This window comes from Scyliorhinus torazame, chromosome 15 (genome assembly GCF_047496885.1).
Source record: "Scyliorhinus torazame isolate Kashiwa2021f chromosome 15, sScyTor2.1, whole genome shotgun sequence".
Lineage (NCBI taxonomy): Eukaryota > Metazoa > Chordata > Chondrichthyes > Carcharhiniformes > Scyliorhinidae > Scyliorhinus > Scyliorhinus torazame.
Genome location: NC_092721.1, coordinates 145,965,590 through 145,983,907, shown reverse-complemented (window position 1 = coordinate 145,983,907; position 18,318 = coordinate 145,965,590). Strand labels below are relative to the sequence as shown.

The following is an 18,318-nucleotide window of genomic DNA, read 5'->3' as shown; positions in this document are numbered from 1 at the left end:
TTGTAATTTCCCAAAGGACCTGGCTCTGATTCAATAAGGTCCCCTTATTCTAGATGTCCCCTGCCAGCAGATAAAACACCTGTTTTTTTTTTTTTTTTGTTCATTGGACATGGGCTTCGTTGGCTAGGCCAGCATTTATTGCCCATCCCTAATTGCTCTTCAAGGGGCAGTTAAGAGTCAACCACATTGTTCTGCAAATGAAGTCAAATGTAGGCCACGCAAGGATGGCAGATTTCCTTCCCTATAATCCATCATCTTGATTATTGTCACAAGTAGGCTTACATTAACACTGCAATGAAGTCACTGTGAAAATCCCCTAGTCGCCACATTCCGGTACCGGTTCAGGTACACGGAGGGAGAATTCAGAATGTCCAATTCACCTAACAAGCACGTCTTTCAGGACCTGTGGGAGGAACCGGAGCACCCGGAGGAAACCCATGCAGGCACAGGAAGAACGTGCAGACTCCACACAGACAGTGACCCAAGCGGGAATCGAACCTGGGAACCTGGTGCTGCGAAGCAACAGTACTAACCACTAAAGGGCATTACTGAACCAAATCAACAATGGTCATTATTAGGCTTTTAAATTCCAGGGGCAGGATTCACTGATCCTGAGGTTAAGTGTTGACGCCATCGGAAACGCCATTGTGTTTCTCGACACGTCAACACGGCCCCAGAATCAGTAATTGTGGCCCCTACAGGGGGCCAGCATGGCGCTGGAGTGGTTCACGTCGCTCCAGCTGCTGATTCAGCCATGGAATGGGCGCAGGGGGATGCGTGCATGCACAGTGGGTCCGGCACAAACCCACGCATGCAGTCCCACCGGCGCGATTTCCGTGCATGCGCGGTGTCTCCATTGTCCACGCCGGACCCGACACAACATGGTGCAGGAGTACAGGGGCCGGTGCGGAAGAAAGGAGGTCGGGAGACAGAGGCCGACCCGCCGATCGGTGGGCCCCGATCGCGAGCCAGGCCGCATGGGAGGGAACCCCCTCGGGTCGGACCCGCCGCCCCCCCCACAGGCTGCCACCCGACCCTTCAACGCGGAGTTCCCGCCAACAGGTGTGGACGGCGCCGGCGGGATTCTGCGTTTCCACGACAGCCGCTCGGCCCGAGAATCGGTGGGCCGGCCGGTTAGAGCGGCCCACGGCCAGCGCCATGCCAACCAAGCCGATTCTCCGCTCAGCAGAGAATTGTGTGCCAGAGTCGGGGCGGCATGGCACGATTCGCGCCGGTCGCGGGTATTCTCTGGCCCGGCCCCAGGCTGAGAGAATCCCGCCCCAGATTGTCACCATCTGCAGTGACAAGATTTGCATCTGGGTGCATTACTCTGGGTCTCTGGATTACTAGTCAGGTGACAACACCATTACATCCCCCTAATCTATCATATTAATTCCTTTCAAAATCAAAAAGCCTCAATGACCCTTAGTCTTCTCAATATGTAATGTCTCAGTCTTTCCCTTGGGAGCACTGATAACATCCCAAATCTGCACTGATTCATTTCTAAAACCAATGTATTCTTTGAGAGATGTGATGCTCACACTGCACATAATACTCTATATACGGTCTAACCATACCTCAGTACTTATAGATGAACATATGAAAATTTATTTCTGACAAGCTATGACAATGTCATTCAGCTAAAACCAGATGATTACAGGTATTTTTGTTCTAATGAGAAACCCTTTTGTCCTTGCAATGATGTGTCTATGTAGTTCAATAAAACTATCTGTCAAAGCATCTAAACAATAGCCATGACCACATAACTTGGAGTTAGAGTTTCGAAATAAGTTTGTCCTAATAAAAACATATTTGTGCAAATTCTAATTACATAGGGCAGCATGGTAGCATAGTGACTAGCACAGTTGCTTCACAGCTCCAGGGTCCCAGGTTCGAAACCTGGGTTGGGTCACTGTCCGTGTGGAGTCTGCACGTTCTCCCAGTGTCTGCGTGGGTTTGCTTTGGGTGCTCCAGTTTCCTCCCACAGTCCAAAGATGTGCTGTTAGGTGGATTGGCCATGATAAATTGCCCTTAGTGTCCAAAAAAAGGTTAGGTGGGGTTACTGGGTTGCGGGGTTAAAGGGGAATAGGGTGGAGGCGTGGGGCTTAAGTAGGGTGCTCTTTCCAAGGCCCGGTGCAGACTCGATGGGCTGAATGGCCTCTTTCTGCACTGTAAATTCTATGATTCTATGATTAGCTTAAAATATCTAAGGGTTTATCCAGCACCTATCATCTATCGAAAGGGAATAGCCCCCCCCTCCCCTCCCCTCCCCCAAGAGATCTTAGGCGTACAACATATTAGTGACAAACATATTTATGTATCCTTGCATCTACACAATAACTTGAACTACAAGTATATAGAGCTAAATATTTACCACAAGTTAAGCTTTGGGAATTTGAGCCAAATAATGACATTACAGATGCTACCATACGATGCTGAGATTTTATATTACCATTTGAATTCGAGTTTGTCAAAAGGCAGCGAATAATCACGAACATGGAAAGCACTCACCTTTGCTAAGATTATAATAGACACTACATTGAGCAGTGAGCTACCAACTGTGGTCAATAAAAAGCTCTCCCAGGGGTTAGAGGTGCTTATTCTAAGTCTTGCCCACGTTTTGTAAATAACCACCCCAACAAGACTGGCAAATACCCAGCAAACCTGTATTAATACAAAGCAGAAAATTAAACATCCAGAATAAAAGTGGTTTGTGATCTCACTCATTTTCAATGACATGCTGCAATCAATCAAGGTGCAGTCAAGTCACCTCAATGTATACTGCATCATGGCTCTTCTTTGGATTCAACAGTACAAGTAGTAATATGTCTTAAGGGGTAATCTTGAAGCCTAATGCAGGTTCTGGGTTCCTTCGCCTTATACACCCTTGCACAGACAGAGAGCAAATAGCAAAGGTTCCAGTTGGAACATAGGTTTTGAAAATGTTCCCTCCTGCCGATTAGTGGAAGTGCTGACCTGCAGTCTTCGAGCAGGGGCCGTTGTGAAATATACTGGCTTTTCAGGGTGAAAGCACGCCTGCACCATTGGCGATTCCCTCAACAAACATCTGCCCAAGTTCCAGAAAGCCAGTGAGTTATACTGAATTGGTAACTGTGGCGTCAACATGGTCACAGGGCCAAGTAAACGCTTATGAGCCACAGGAGCATTCTACCTCATGAACCACTTGGACAAAACCTTTTAGAAGCATGCAACTCATTGAGGGATCATATAACATGGACACTGCAGGCTCATACTTCAGCTATAACTAGTTGCAGGCTTGTGGAAGCCAGCAATGGGGTGGAATTTTCTGTCCCTTCACACCGGCAAGATCTTCTGGTCCCACCAAAGCCAGTCCCCCAAGTTGGGTTCCCCAACAGCAGAACAGGCAAGCAACGTAACATGCCATAGCCATCGGCAGGACTGGAAGATCCTGTTGGCAGCCAATGGCAAGCCGCATGCACTGATGGAGGTGGGGGTTACGATCCCCTCCTTAGTTTTCAAATGAGTTTGTCACCTGGTAGCTCCTAGGAATTTGAAATAGTTACTTTTGGCAAATATAGTTGGAAGTTTGTTCTATAACATTATAAAGTAATTAACAATAGTACACCCTCAATCATGCATAACAGGCACATGATTACGGAGAAACCAGTTCTGGTGAATGACCTCTAAGGAGCTCTTGGGATAAATGAATGTATCCGCCATATTTAGGATAAAACCCAGACCATGTTGCGCTTGTGTACACCAGGTTCCCCACACCAGATTCCCCACTACTGGGAATCAACAAGAACAATTCTAGACATATCCCCAGTGCCGATTGCAGTTTCCCATGGATAACAGAATTTGTTTCATAAAATAGACCCAAAAGGATGGTGAAAGGGCAATACTTACCATCAGAGCCCCCACCAAAAATGAAAGTAGCATTTTTGTGCGTCGCACAGTACCTGGGTAGTAAGGCTCAATTTCACCCGTTACAGGGTCCTACAAAATTAATGAATATCAAGTGAAACCACAGAAGATGCCCATATTATTCCAGCAATGAATTGCCTATTCCTGCTCTGAGTTCTTATGATGTCTCTTATGGAGAGACAACATAAGAACTGGGAGCGAGAGTAGGCAAAGTACTTAATATTCTACTTCCATAATTTAACCTTTCAGTTTTTGTAATATTGAACACCTAGATAAACACAAAAGAATCTTTTTTTCAAGGAGAGTATAGATGAGAAAATAATATGATCAGGCAGAGTCAACAAAGCTCTGTGAAAGGAACTAAACAGGTGCTTTGAGGAAGTAAAAAGGAAGGTGACTGAAGGATAATCTGTAGGTGTGATGTACTTGGGATTTCCTAAAGGTATTTGATAAAGTGCAACACTAAAAGTTATTAAACAAAATAAGGGAACATGGTGTAGGGGTAACATATTAATAAAGGATTAGTTCCCAGAGAGTAGGGATAAGTGGATAATTTGGGGATTTCAGGTTATCAAGCTGTGACTATTCGGAGTGCCACAGAGATTGGTGTTGGGCTTCAACTATTTACAATTTATACCAATGATTTGACAAAGCAACCCAAATATGTGTTAGCTAAATTTTCCAATGACACCAAGATAGGTAGGAAAGTTAAATTGTCAGTAGGGGTTAAGAATGTACCGCAAGAGATATAGGCATAATGTAGGAAAATGTGAACTTGTGACTGGAATAGAAAAGCAGTCTTTGAACTGAGAGGTACAGGGGGATCTGGGTGACCTGGTACATGAATCAAAAAGAGTTAGTACACAGGTAAAGCAAGTGATTAGGAAAGCAAATGGTATGTTGTTGTTTATTGCCAAGAAGAATAGAACTCAAAAATAAGGAAGTTTTACTGCAGCTTCACAGGGCCTTGGTGAGATCACATCTGGAATACAATGGACAGTTTTGGTCACCTTATTTAAAAAAAGATAATTGCAATAGAAGCAGTAAACAGAAGGCTCACTCGACTCATTCCCGGGATGAACATAAGAACTGGGAGCAGGAGTAGGCAATTCAGCCCCTCAAGATTGCTCTGCTATTCAATATCCAATCTCCTCTCTGCCTCAAGCTCCACTTTCCTGCCCATTCTCCATAACCCTTCCACCCATTACTAATTAGAAATCTGTCTATCGCTTCCTAAAATGTACTCAATGTCCCGCCATCCACCGCACTCTGGGGTAGTGAATTCCAGGTTCACGGACCTTTGACAGAAGTAATTTCTCCTTGTCTCGGTTTTAAATCTGGACCCCCCCAGCGTGGCCTCCGGACACTCCCAACTTACCAATTAGGGGGTCCCGAAGCCCCCCACATCCCACCTCCTGAGGGAAGGGCACCCCCAGCCCAATCCATGGCACGGAAGATGCCACGTGTCCACCTTAAAGTACAGTTTGGAACATTATTTCAGTGTGTTCTTGCATTGCCTGTGCCACTGAACTAGTCCCCCTGACCCCCACCCCAAAAGCCTCACCTGCCTTTTACTACCTACTTACTATTTAAATGCCAGGAGAAGATTTTTTGATTTCATTTATATTAGCTGCTATCCTATTTTCATCATCTCTTTGCCTGTCTTTTTCCCTCTTAATATTCACTGTGTTTATTGTATTTGGACTCGTGCTCAGACGAGAGTTTCATTACAGGGTGGCACCACCTGGAGGACCCCCCCCCCCGCCCGCCCAAAGAATTCCGGTACACCTGATCCACGTTCGTGGAAATTTTTTATCCAAGCTATTCTATGAGCCATTCTGTTAACCAACCTTTTATGTGGTACCTTGATAATGATTTCTTTTTTTTTTCCTTTTCGGAGTTACCAAGCCAGGGCTCAGAGTGTGGGTCAGGGGCGAACCCCTAATCCAGCTCCTCGCCTGCTCCAAAAAACTAATTCAAATTGAGTCGAATTCATGGTCCCCACAAGAGAGACATACCAGATCTGAACCAAAGGCTCAATCTACAGACACTTGATCTTAGCCAAAAGGCCAAGAAGCGATTGATAATGATTTCTAACTCTTTCAGAGGCAACATCCATTGCATTCCCTTCAACTTTGTTACTTCCTCAAAGCCTCAAAAAAAAATTTGATTAGTTATCATATTCTGGTTTTGCAAAAATCCATACCGGTTCTCAACTCCAATTTCTCCAAATGCTTGGCTCCCCCCACTCCCCATTATGGCTTCTGAACATCTCATTCCCCACGGATGTTAAACTAACCGGCCTATAGTTACTAGTACTGTCCTTACACCCCTTCTTAAATAAGGTGGCCACACATGCCACTGTCCAATCCTCTAGCACCTCAGCTGTATCCGGGGAAGATTATGGCAAGGCTCTCCATCCACTTCCTTTAGCACCCTGGATGCAAGCTATCTGGGCCAGACTCCTGTCCACTCTTAGTCAGCCTTAGTCATCCTGTCTAATCAATGTTCTCTGCATTCATTACTTCTCCCATATCCACTTATAATTAGTCAGCATCAAAGCATCAATCAGTAAGGTTTCTTCAGAGCAGTCATAATGGACTCTATGGTTTCTCTCTCCACATTTGCTGCCAGACCTGATGTGTTTTTCCAGAACGTTATGTTTTTATTTCAGTGTGTTCTTGCCTTGCCTGTGCCACTGAACTAGTCCCCCTGACCCCCACCCCAAAAAGCCTCACCTGCCTTTTACTACCTACTTTCTATTTAAATGCCAGGAGAAGATTTTTTGATTTACATTTATATTAGCTGCTATTGTATTTTCATCATGTCTTTGCCTGTCTTTTTCCCTCTTAATTTCCCCCGTGTTTATTGTATTTGGACTCGTGCTCAGACAAAAGTTTCATTACAGTCTCAATCTCCTTTGGTCGTTCAATGAGCCATGGCTTTGAATTCCCTGCCTTTCATCCTTGTTGGAATGTTCCTAACCTGTACTTTAACCATCTCCCCCCTTTCAGATCACCCATTGTTCCATTAGTGTTTTTATGGCCAATCTTTGATTTAAATGTTTTATCCTGGCAAGTCCTCCCATCCCATTGAAATTCCCCTTCTACCAGTTTCTTTCGATTGTTCCTCACATTGCTAATTAAACCCGATCAGGTCTTGCCCAAGTATTCCCCTACAAACATTTGGCCCAATTCAGAGATCCAGCGATGCCACCCCCTCCACCCCCACTCCTAATTGTGCCGAAAACACTGATCAAAGAGCTCTCCTGAACACATTGCAGAATTTTCACATCCCCATTCCCTTCATCATGCTCCAATATCAACAGGCATAAAATTAAGACCCTTACTGCACATTTGGATCAGAAATTTCTTCACCCAAAGAGTGGTGAGCCTGTGGAATTCATTATCACAGGAAGTAGTTGATGCTAAAACATTGAATATATTCAAGAGGTGGCTAGACATGGCACCTGGGGCGAATGGGATCAAAGGTTATGGGGAGAAAGCAGGATTAGGGTACTGAGTTTATGATCAGCCCTGATCGTGATAAATGGCAGAGAAGGCTCGAAGCGTCAAAAGGCCTCCTTCTGCTCCTATCTTCTATTTATCTATGTAAATGTTTAATGAGATCCATCATTTTTTCCAAAAAGTGACCATCATTTAGTACAATGCAGGAGCTTTTCTGCCCCAATTTGATAGGCTGGATAGCTGGAGGGGGTCGGATAATCCAAGTCCCAAAACGACATTTACATCAGCGGGATTTTGCACCACCAGGCAGAACCCTGGCTGTCTGGTAGTGGTGGGGAAGGCGGGAGGGGTATTATTTTCAGATCGGTGAGGGGCCAAGATGGTTAGCGGGCAGTCTCGATGGCATGAGAAGGCGGCAGCGCAGCTGACGGGTTACACAGCGCTTTTCTCGATGAGTTGACACAGTGAGAAACAAGTAGAAAATTCAAAACAAGTAGGTTATTATCCACCATTTGTTGCACCAGTATTAGAAATCACTCGGTTATTCAGTGTCACCTCTAAAAGCTATTATCCACATGGCAGGCAAGTAAAGCAAGATAATATAGACAATGTAGACAAGCACTATGTCTACATAGTACTAACATGCACTATGAATATAGCACTAGAATAAAACTAATATGCCTCCAGCAACTGCTAAATTCGCCCAATGAGATGTCGAAGAGTCCAAATAGATGTCATTAATTTTTAGCAATTTTTGTAATGGAGGTCGATAGGAAAAGGTCTATAGGAAAAGTTAGAGAAAAGCAAGTACACCAAGGAACATAAACAACTCTGACAAAGTCATCCAGACTCAAAACATTAGCTCTGTTCTCTCTCAACAGATGCTGTCAGACCTGCTGAGATTATCCAGGATTTTCTATTTGTGTTCCACCAAAAATCTGAGTTTTCCCTCAAGATCAAATTGATGGGACAGTGTCCATGATAGATGAGGTAATGGGGTAGGTTCTGGCAACAACAACAAAAAAACTGGCAAAAAACAGGTATTTTGCTGGGGTTTAGACTCTTTTGAGATGGAAGGGGGCAGAGGTGAGGGGCAATAATGAAAGAATGAAAGAAAGACGACCCACAATATACATTGACCCACAATATACATTGTTCATCGCTGGGCCATTCTTCAATAACTGCATTGTTACAAATACTTCAGAAATTAGACCCTTCTATTCAACAGTTTAGGTTAGTAATTTTGGCAGAAAATGTTCAAAGCTTGGAAGACCCACAATCTCTTTAACAACCTAGAAGTACAGGGCAGGTGTGGATACATACATACAATTACAGCAACAGTCCAAGAACGTGCCATATGCCACCTTCTAAAGGCAGTTAATGCGGACATTGCCAAGGGCACACACGCTCCAGGGACTAATAGGCAAACAATGAAACCAATGATCAGAGAAAGCAAGCTGAATGCTGCTGGCAGGAGGTGATAATGGGCAGTGATTTAAAAATAAAAAGCATGTAAAAACTAAGGACATAGACTCAACAAAAGGGAGGGATTTAGATTGGTTTTGGAACCAGATGTAGACAACGAACCAAGCCAAAATTTATAAACTCCCCCAGAAATATTTTCCCATGGTATTATGCTTATTATCTTCATAAGAAGAAGAATTTGTCACAACTGTGTCAAAAACCTCCAGCAATATCTCTACCACTAAACTCTATTTTCTCCTCCTTTTACAATGTTCTGCACATCAGCAGAGAAGAATTAGTACTAACTGTTAGGAAAACAGAGGTTTGTTGCAAGGAATTTATATTTGTATTGGTAAACATTAGAAATATTAAGTGGATTTAATGTTCTGTGCCTGGAAGGGTAAAACCTGTACAGGGTGTTTGCATGTGTGGGGGTCTAAATTCCAACTGAGGCTGTATTGTGCACATTTGGGTCTGAAAGAAAAGCGAGTCCACACGGAGTTCAGTGAAATCAAAGATTTATTTTTGGAGCTTTATCTACACGATATGCAAAAGTGCCCATCCAAGTGAGTGCCGGCCGGATTCTATACCGGAAGCTCTTCAGCTGCCCTGCCCCTTCAACCTGGGGGGGGGGGGGGGGGGGGGGGGCATATTCCCCTAAGGATTCTGGGAAGACCAGATTCCCGACGCGGTTGGTGAGATAGTTACGGCTTGGTCGTTGCTGAGCGACAGGAGGCCACTTTCCAGAGGGAAGGGTTTTCCTTTGCTCTTAGATTTAACTGGAAGTCAGATACAAACAGGAACCTTGGCGGAAATTTTACCACCCAGACTGTATCCGTGAATTTCAGGTACAGTGTTTCACAGCGCCTAAAGTTTTCCCTAACCTACTCCACCAACTTTATCAGGTTCTACTTGTGTATCGTCACCCCCCCCACCACCTGAATCCCCAAATACCTGAACCAGTCCCTGGCAACCCTAAATGGCAACGCCCCAAGATTGACTGCCCAATCCGCCTCATTCACCTCTTTCTGACAGTCAACTTATAGCCCGAGAAGTCCCCAACCTCTCTAGTATGTCCATAATTCTCCCCATATTTGTCAATGGGTCCGACGCAAACAGCAGCAGGTCATCTGCGTACAGCCACACCTGGTGTTTTCTACTCCTCCTCACAAGCCCCTGCCATCCTACCGACCCAATAAGGGTCATCACGAAGGTCTCTATCGCCAGCAGACACCCCTGCCTCATTAACACAGGGCTAAATCGCTGGCTTTGAAAGCAGACCAAGGCAGGCCAGCAGCACGGTTCGACTCCCGTAACAGCCTCCCGAACAGGCGCCAGAATGTGGCGACTAGGGCTTTTCACAGTAACTTCATTTGAAGCCTACTTGTGACAATAAGCGGTTTTCATTTAATTTCATTCCCCCGTGCAACCCAAAGCTCCATTAACTCATCTAGTTTGTCTGTACCGTGGCTGGTTTAGCTCAGTGGTCTAGACAGATGGTTTGTGATGCAGAACAAGGCCAGCAGCGTGGGTTCAATTCCTGTACCAGATGAGAATTCTGAATTCTCCTGTGTACCCGAACAGGCGTCGGAATGTGGCGACTAGGGGCTTTTCACAGTAACTGCATTGCAGTGTTAATGTAAGTCTACTTTTGACAATAAAAAGATGACATACAACAGACGCACCCACAACTTCGGCCCAAACCCAAACCTTCCCAGAATCTGAAACAGGTAGCACCACACCACCCAGTCGAAAGCCTTCTCCGAGTCCATAGAGACCACTACTCTGGTACCTGTGCCTTCAACAGGGTCATGATCACGTTTAATATGTTATTGGAAAGCTGCCTGCCCTTTACAAAACTAGTTTGGTCCTCTGCAACCACGCCCCTGGATCGCATCATTCTACCCTCGCCACCACCAACTTGACCAACACTTTCACCATCGTGTTTAACAGTGATATGGGCCTACATGACAACAGATCCTACCCCTTCTTCAGGATTAATGTGATCGATACCTATGTCAGTGTTTGTGGTAGCTCCCGCTTGCAAGCACCTTGCTAAACAGCCCCAGTAAACATGGTGCCAACTCAGTGTGAACTCAGGTAGGGCACAGCATGGTAGCACAGTGGTTAGCACTATTGGGCGCACGGTGGCTAGCACCATTGCTTCAGTGCCAGGGACCCAGGTTCGATTCCCGGATTGGTCACCATCTGTGCGGAGTCTGCACGTTCTCCCCATGTCTGCGTGGGTTTCCTCCCAGTGCTCCTGTTTCCTCCCACAAGTCCCGAAAGATGTGCTGTTAGGTGAATTAGGCATTCTGAATTCTCCCTCTGTGTACCCGAACAGGCGCCGGAGTGTGGATACTAGGAGCAATTCATAGTAACTTCATTGCAGTGCTAATGTATACCTACTGGTGTAAATAATAAAGATTATTAGTTAACCAAGTTCATCCCGTTTATGCTATCCATCACCTCTCAGCCCTAGCGGTTCCTCCAGCGCCTACCTTCTCTCCTCATCCAGCCCAAACTGCCCCATATCCCCTTCCTTACCACCTGGCCCGGCCCTATATAACGTTTTATGATACTCCCCGAATGCCTTGTCAATCTTCCCCAGCTCCGACACTACATCCCCACTTCCCTGTCCGCACTCTGAATTTCCCTGGACGCACTCTGAATTTCCCTGGACGCAACCTCATCCATAGCTGAAGGGCTAGCATATGGCTCGCCGTCTATCAATATTCATACTTGCCCTCCCTAGCTGCCCCATTGCCATTCCCGTCGACAGCCTATCGAACTACCCCTGTAACTCTTTCTCTCCGCCAACACTTCGGTATAAAACCGCTTTGGCCTTGTTGAACCCGACACGTCTTTTGGCTAGCTCCGCTCCAATGTCTTGATAGAATCGGACGCTGTTCACCTCCCATTCATAGTTCCGCTTATCCCTGGTCCTGTACCCCTCCTTTTCCCAGTTCCGCTTCTCCCTGGCCCTGCGCAAGATCTTCTCCTTCTCCACAACTTATGGAGCCTCATAATCACCACCTGTGGTAACTCACCCGCTCTAGGCTTCTGCCTTAGGGACCTGTGCACCCAATCCACCTCCCAAGCATTGTCCAGCACCCCCTCCACCACCATCCCGCCAGCATCCTGGAGACATATCGCATGGCACTCATGCCTTCCAAACCCTCAGGCAAGCCAACGGTACGCAGGTTCTGCCTTCTGGATCTATTCTTCTGCTCCTCTACCTTTGCCCTTAGCGACTTGCAAAGGTCCTCCAGGAGATCCCGATGATAGGACATCACCATCTCCATCTCGCGGATCTGTGACCCTGTGCTTCCAAACACTTTCGACTCTCTCCATCAATCCTTTCTGAGGTGCTACCGCTCCCTCGGTGACCAATCCTCATGCATCATCTCTAATAAATGCCATCAACTGCTCCATCTGGGGTTTTCCAACTTGCGACAACCATTCTCCCTCTTCCCAATTGCGGCTGCACCACAGGTCTCCTCCAGTTCCTTGGCCAGGTCTGGTAACCAACAGACATACACCTTCAGCTACATTTTCCTGTCAAAATTACCCCACTTTGGGGTAATATCAGCTCAAACCAATGCCTTTGAGCCGGAAGCTGCCCTGCGACTACTCACTCCATGGCCGCCACTGAAACTCCCCCTGGGTAACAGGTATATATAACAAACATGGGTACCAAAATGAATATTGAAGGGAAGGTATTATATTCTATAAATCCATTTATAGCCGTGACTTCATTACTGATGAACATTTGCCTTCTGTGTGTTGGAGGGACCTATAAAAAGGGACAGCCACCTTACTTTGTATTCCAATTGCATGCACCAGGTTCATCGTTCATGACTCCAGGTTCTCGTGCAAAAAGAGCTATGTTGACTTTTTGACAGTGACTTTTGAAAGCCTTTCCACCCAACACCATAAATCCATCCCATGTTGGTCCGTTATTGCACAAAAGGCCAAGTTACCCTTTCATTTTACACGATGTTGTAAACAGCGACAGAATTTGGAGAAAGACCATTCCACCTTCGTTGGCAGCATCTGTTGATTACAGAAATCCTCTAAGCAGTACAAAACTATAATCCTGATTCTGTGCATCAGGCCCACTATGATTAGCACAATATTCAAAGCTGTAAGTAGAACAATAGATTCTCAGGTGGATATGTCAATACAATATTGCCGGGGTAGGAATGGGGGGGGGAGAGGGGGGGGGGGGGGGGGGGGAAAGAGAAAGTAACGTACAACAAAAAAAAATTTGGTTCCTCGATTGGCCCTCACAGATACCATAAATTGGTGGATAAGGAAGCAACCTTGTTTCATTCCTCTCCAGAGAGGAATTAGGTCAGTTTCCACTACTCATGAGGACAAACATGGTCATTTCACCACATTTTTAAAAAAAATCATTGTTGCTTAGATGATCCTAAAAAGAAAAGTCAGGTTAATTTTGATGTATACCATGCCACACATTGTAATACTACCCATGCTCCTAGGAAAAGCAAGTACAAGCAGTGCTTTTTTCCCCCCTGAATTTCTTAAATGGAAGGTCTCCAAAAATTAACACATCAAGGCAATGGCCACTTTTTCAGAATTGGAAGGTAGGTGCACTATGACAGCATTATTTCAGCAAGGTGTTGTTGTGAAGAGAACCTTCAATTTAAAGAATTAGAATGAGGATTACAGATAAGAAGCCATCTTATTGTCTACACTACAGTTACATGGCTTTGTACTCACTGTTGCATGCTGAAACATTTTTAACATCTTTATTAGCAATACGTAAAGCTGAAATAAAAGATCGTTAAGCTTTGTTTTTTAAAAATCAATGAATAATCAGAGCTGCCAACCTTTCCCAACAGAAATCAGTATTCCAGGTACCAAAAATCAGTATTTTGGCAGTAAAAATCGGTATTTTCATTTCAAAGAAAAAATGTCCACCAATCTGAAGTAGAAATCTAAAACACGAATGGAAAATGCAAATCTAACGCTGTTACATGGATAAACAATCATGAGTGGGTGTTTTCAAATTAAGTTTCAAACATTTAGTAAATCCAATAATGAAAAATTCTATAATACTGTACAGAAAACAATGCAGCAGGGTTTAAATTACCCATCTTGTGTTTTTTAATTATTAAGGATGGAATCTGGATTCCCAGAGAGCACAGTAGAACCAAAGGCAACTACCAAACATTTTAAAATTCCTTCATATCACACCACTCAATTTACAATGCTGGACAGGCCTTCGATGATGTAGATGATCTACACATGTGATTGTGTACTGTAGACGACCCTCTGTCATTTTTTAATCCCAATCTGCACCTCGGTGCAGGACCACGCGAAGGATCACATGACACGCATGCGCTGTATAGTGTGTTGGGTGGGGATGAGGGGGAGGGGGGCCTCTGCGCGGGCCTGTGTTGCTAAGGAAACCAATCAAAGCATTTTGGGAGGAATGCATTCGCTGCGGCTTGCCAATCAGCTCAGCTCCCCTGCCCCCCCCCCCCCCCCCACTACGACAAAAAGCCAGCCAGCCCTTTACAGGGAACTGCCTCTTAATATTTTCAACTCCTCGCTTAAATGCTCTCCTTCAGTGCGGTGTCAGGTTGGATTTGACAGAGGGCTGCAGTGGATTGCATATTTCAACGCGAGAAATTGTATTGCTGTATTCAAGCAGGTTTTCCATGCCAGTTAGCAGCGCTGAATAATGTCTAGGTCAGTAAGCAATAAGTGCCAATTTCATAAAATCCAGTATTCATGCAAATAGATTTAGAATGATGCCCTTAGTTTCCTGCTCAATTGAGCGACTTCTGAGAGGAGGATTAAAACAGACCCTATAGGTTACAGAATTTCCTCTTACTAGGCTAGTGGAGTCACCCATTAAATGACTCAGTTAATAGGAGAAAAGCCCCTTAATGCATACAGATTTGTACATGTCCCACTTAAGTACAGATGTGGCCATTAGATAAGTTGCCTTCTAGTCAGGTGGGGCAACCTCAAATTCTGCCAAGTTGATTTAGGACGCATGGTGCGCTGGGGGCTAACACTGCAAGATTTCAAAGTGGCTTTTAGTGTTTTTAACATATTTCACCTGTCCATATCAGGTAGAATAGCCAGACTGCTGCTGGGTATACAAGACAGGTTTGGGAATTCTATAAATCAGGTACATGAACCTCTTCAGACCAACACAACAGAACCATTTTGATCATGGTCTCCATTTTAATTATATTGCAGTGCTGTGGGAGATCAATGACTTTCTACTGCAAACACAAGTGGCTTAATCTGAAGCCATATATTGCCTCACCATGCATTCTGCACATCTTTGTAGGGTCAAATCATTAAGGCAAGGCAGATGAATCCCAAAACTTCCAACTTCCCTTTGGTTTAATTTTATTTTCAGCCAAATTTAAATGATTGATTACAGTTGGACCAGGTTCCATCTTGCAGACTTTTCACAGATGAAATAACCATGGTTGAGAGTCATAGCCTTGGTCCAAGTAACATCCTAACCCAGTTTATCTTGATAATAAATTAAGTGATGTGATTGCAGTTTACCTACATAATAGATTGTGGAATTCTTCTGTATCCTAAAGGAAATCCTCCGTTTTTATGGACCATTTCCACTTCTGGGAAGTTTTACATAGGGGGGTAAATTTACCAATTTTGTACTTTTGATTAGGAAACTACGCACAAGGTGAGCATAGCTCAGAGAAATCAGCAGTATTGTTAAACTGTGTGTTTCTGGAAGGTATTAATTATGAAAAAGCACAAATTAATGTAAGCTTAAAATTCCACTTTCCCATATTCATAATGTATCTCCATCGGTGTTGGAAAGCATCTGTAATGAAGAATCTATAGGCCAATTTTAATTAGAAACATGATCATAAATTTATTATATTCTACCTATCCTCTAACTGGGATTAACAGATCTACTGAAATCCAAACAAACAATGGTTCTTTTAAATGGTGAATAAAATCCAAATCTCTGCCCCCAAATTATATTTCTCCACTTCATTGAAAGTTAGTTACAGAATGTACTAATACTTGAACAATTAATACTCTAGCAATTAATCGGATTAAGAATTTATAAGAAACAGCAAAAATATGTACCTTTTTGACACTTGTTCCATAAAACTCAGGTCTGGCTGGCTCATCATTTTCAAAGTTTTCAACATCCCATTCGTAAACCAGTTTTGCATTTACTCTTTTCCACATTTCCACAAATATTGTTCCTGAAGACAATGCATACTTTTATTCAGTACAATTGACCTTGCAAGACTTGTCCTCTTCCAATTTGATCACAACAAGAGCAGAATGGCCAAATTAAAACTATAGAGCAGATTCTGTCTGAGGTGAGAAAAGCAGTGTGCAGGTTTCTCGCCAGACTTTATAGTGCACTTTGGCGGGACCCGATAGAGCCGGCAATGCCAATTCCACAGATATCAGGGCACCATCGTTAAAGGGCGCTCCGATCTGTGGTAGATCGGACCCACAGATGCATCAGGGGCCCGGGGCCCAACATCTCCTCCGCCTCTCCTCCTTCCCCCCCACCCCCCCAAAACCCTTCCAAGAGGCCCCGCAGCAGCACTGCCATCCTGGCACTGCAAGGTCCCTCTACCCCTAGGGGCTTTATTTAGCTTGGCGCCCCTGGGGGTTCCCCTCAAACTGCTTTAGGTTTTTGAAGGCCTGTCCTGTCAGTGAGGTATGAATATTCAGTGTGGAGGGAACCGTATTGCGGGGAAACCCTATAATGACATTAAATGCAATTAAATTTATTGAATCTCGTTACGTCACGAGTCGTGGAAAGTCAAGAAACGAGATCTCTTCGGTGAGAATCTGGTTTCCAGATTCTTGTGAGATTTTAGGTCCGCATTGCCATTTATGCTGATGGCTAACGTGGGTTCAAATAGCATCTCTTTCTCTCCCCCCCCCGCCCCCCCCCCCATATTCTATATATTTATGCTGATGGCTAACGTGGGTTCAAATAGCATCTCTTTCTCTCTCCCCCCCCCCATATTCTATATCTTCAACACAGTTTTTGTAGGTTCACAGTTTTCTTCCTCAACCCTATTCTTTTATTCGCCTCAATTCCCTGGAAGCAGGGATTCATGCTGGGGTATCATTCCCCTTGTACATCTTTAACTGTCCAAGCAGGCATGCTGAATCCAAGCAGGCATGCTGAATCCAAGCAGGCATGCTGAATCCAAGCAGGCATGCTGAATCCAAGCAGGCATGCTGAATCCAAGCAGGCATGCTGAATCCAAGGTGGGGTACCATTCCCCTTGTACATCTTTGTCTGTCCAACCAGGCATGCGGAATCCAAGCAGTAACTGCTAGAAGATTATTTGGAGGTAAAGAGGACATCACAGTGGAGTTCAATCCTGGTCTTGCCCAGAAATATGTACTTTCCAAACTTCCCCTTACTCTACTAAGGAAACATCGAATATTTGGGGTATGACCCACATTTCTCAAGATGCTGACAAGCTTGCTGAGAATTCCCAATATTCTCAGTTTTCAATGATTTATCCTAGTCGCCCTGCTGCTGACATCATTGCTTGAATTCACTCACGCAGTTTAGTCCAAAGACCATCCTGATCAGCTAATTCAAATTATATTATTAGAAATCCAGACTATGAGCTGGAATTCTCCGACCATTTGCTGGCAGCCGGATTCTCTGGTCCTGCATACACACGTTTATTTTGTTTAAATTAAAAATAATGCAGAAGAATTTTAAGTCTTTACATTATTTGCCATAGTGCCCAGTGCAAAAATAATTGTTTTGAAGACTCTAGTAATTTTAGATGTGATGTGGAGATGCCGGCGTTGGACTGGGGTGAGCACAGTACGCAGTCTTACAACACCAGGTTAAAGTCCAACAGGTTTGTTTCGAATCACTAGCTTTCGGAGCACTGCTCCTTCCTCCGGCGAATGTTCCTTCACCTGAGGAAGGCGCAGTGTTCCGAAAGCTAGTGATTAGAAACAAACCTGTTGGACTTTAACCTGGTGTTGTAAGACTTCTTACTAGTATTTTAGATACATCATGTTCATTTTATCAGTCGAATAAAGTATGAATCATATAATTCAAGTCATTCCTTTAGGAAAAACAAAGTTTGGATCGGTGTTCATATTTCCCAGTTTTAACTGGTGTTTCACTTCAAGATATACATGATCAGTATTCTTATTACCCAGTTTTAACTGAAGACCTCAATATGGACTTGTATTTCACTGGTTAGACTGATCAATATACCTCGAGTCACCCAGAGTGAATTGATTGGCCGTCACAGGAGGATCATAGAATAAGGCCATTTGGCCTGCCAACTCAGCGAGCAATTTAACTGGTTCACCTCATCCACTGGCTCTCTTAAATTACCACTAGTTGAGCAGAACCATAAACTGGAGATTTCATTTGCAAGTAATTAATGGTGCAAATATTATCGCTAGAGATATTCCATAATAGCAAGTGATTACCACTGAC

The 18,318-nt window shown here is 44.4% G+C and overlaps 1 protein-coding gene across 2 annotated transcripts in view; it reads right to left on the bottom strand.

The window, feature by feature from the left end:
- LOC140391875 (anoctamin-7-like) overlaps positions 1 to 18,318 on the bottom strand; it is a 147,856-nt gene that overhangs the window by 52,619 nt on the left and 76,919 nt on the right. The window contains exons 9-12 of one of the 2 annotated variants that reach the window (XM_072476866.1): positions 15,954 to 16,075; positions 13,584 to 13,631; positions 3,889 to 3,978; positions 2,512 to 2,664 (exon numbers count right to left, since the gene is read on the bottom strand). In XM_072476866.1, coding sequence (XP_072332967.1) covers positions 2,512 to 2,664; positions 3,889 to 3,978; positions 13,584 to 13,631; positions 15,954 to 16,075 — 413 coding nt within the window. The remainder of the gene's footprint in view (positions 1 to 2,511; positions 2,665 to 3,888; positions 3,979 to 13,583; positions 13,632 to 15,953; positions 16,076 to 18,318) is intronic. The other variant, XM_072476867.1, reaches the window with a different exon arrangement.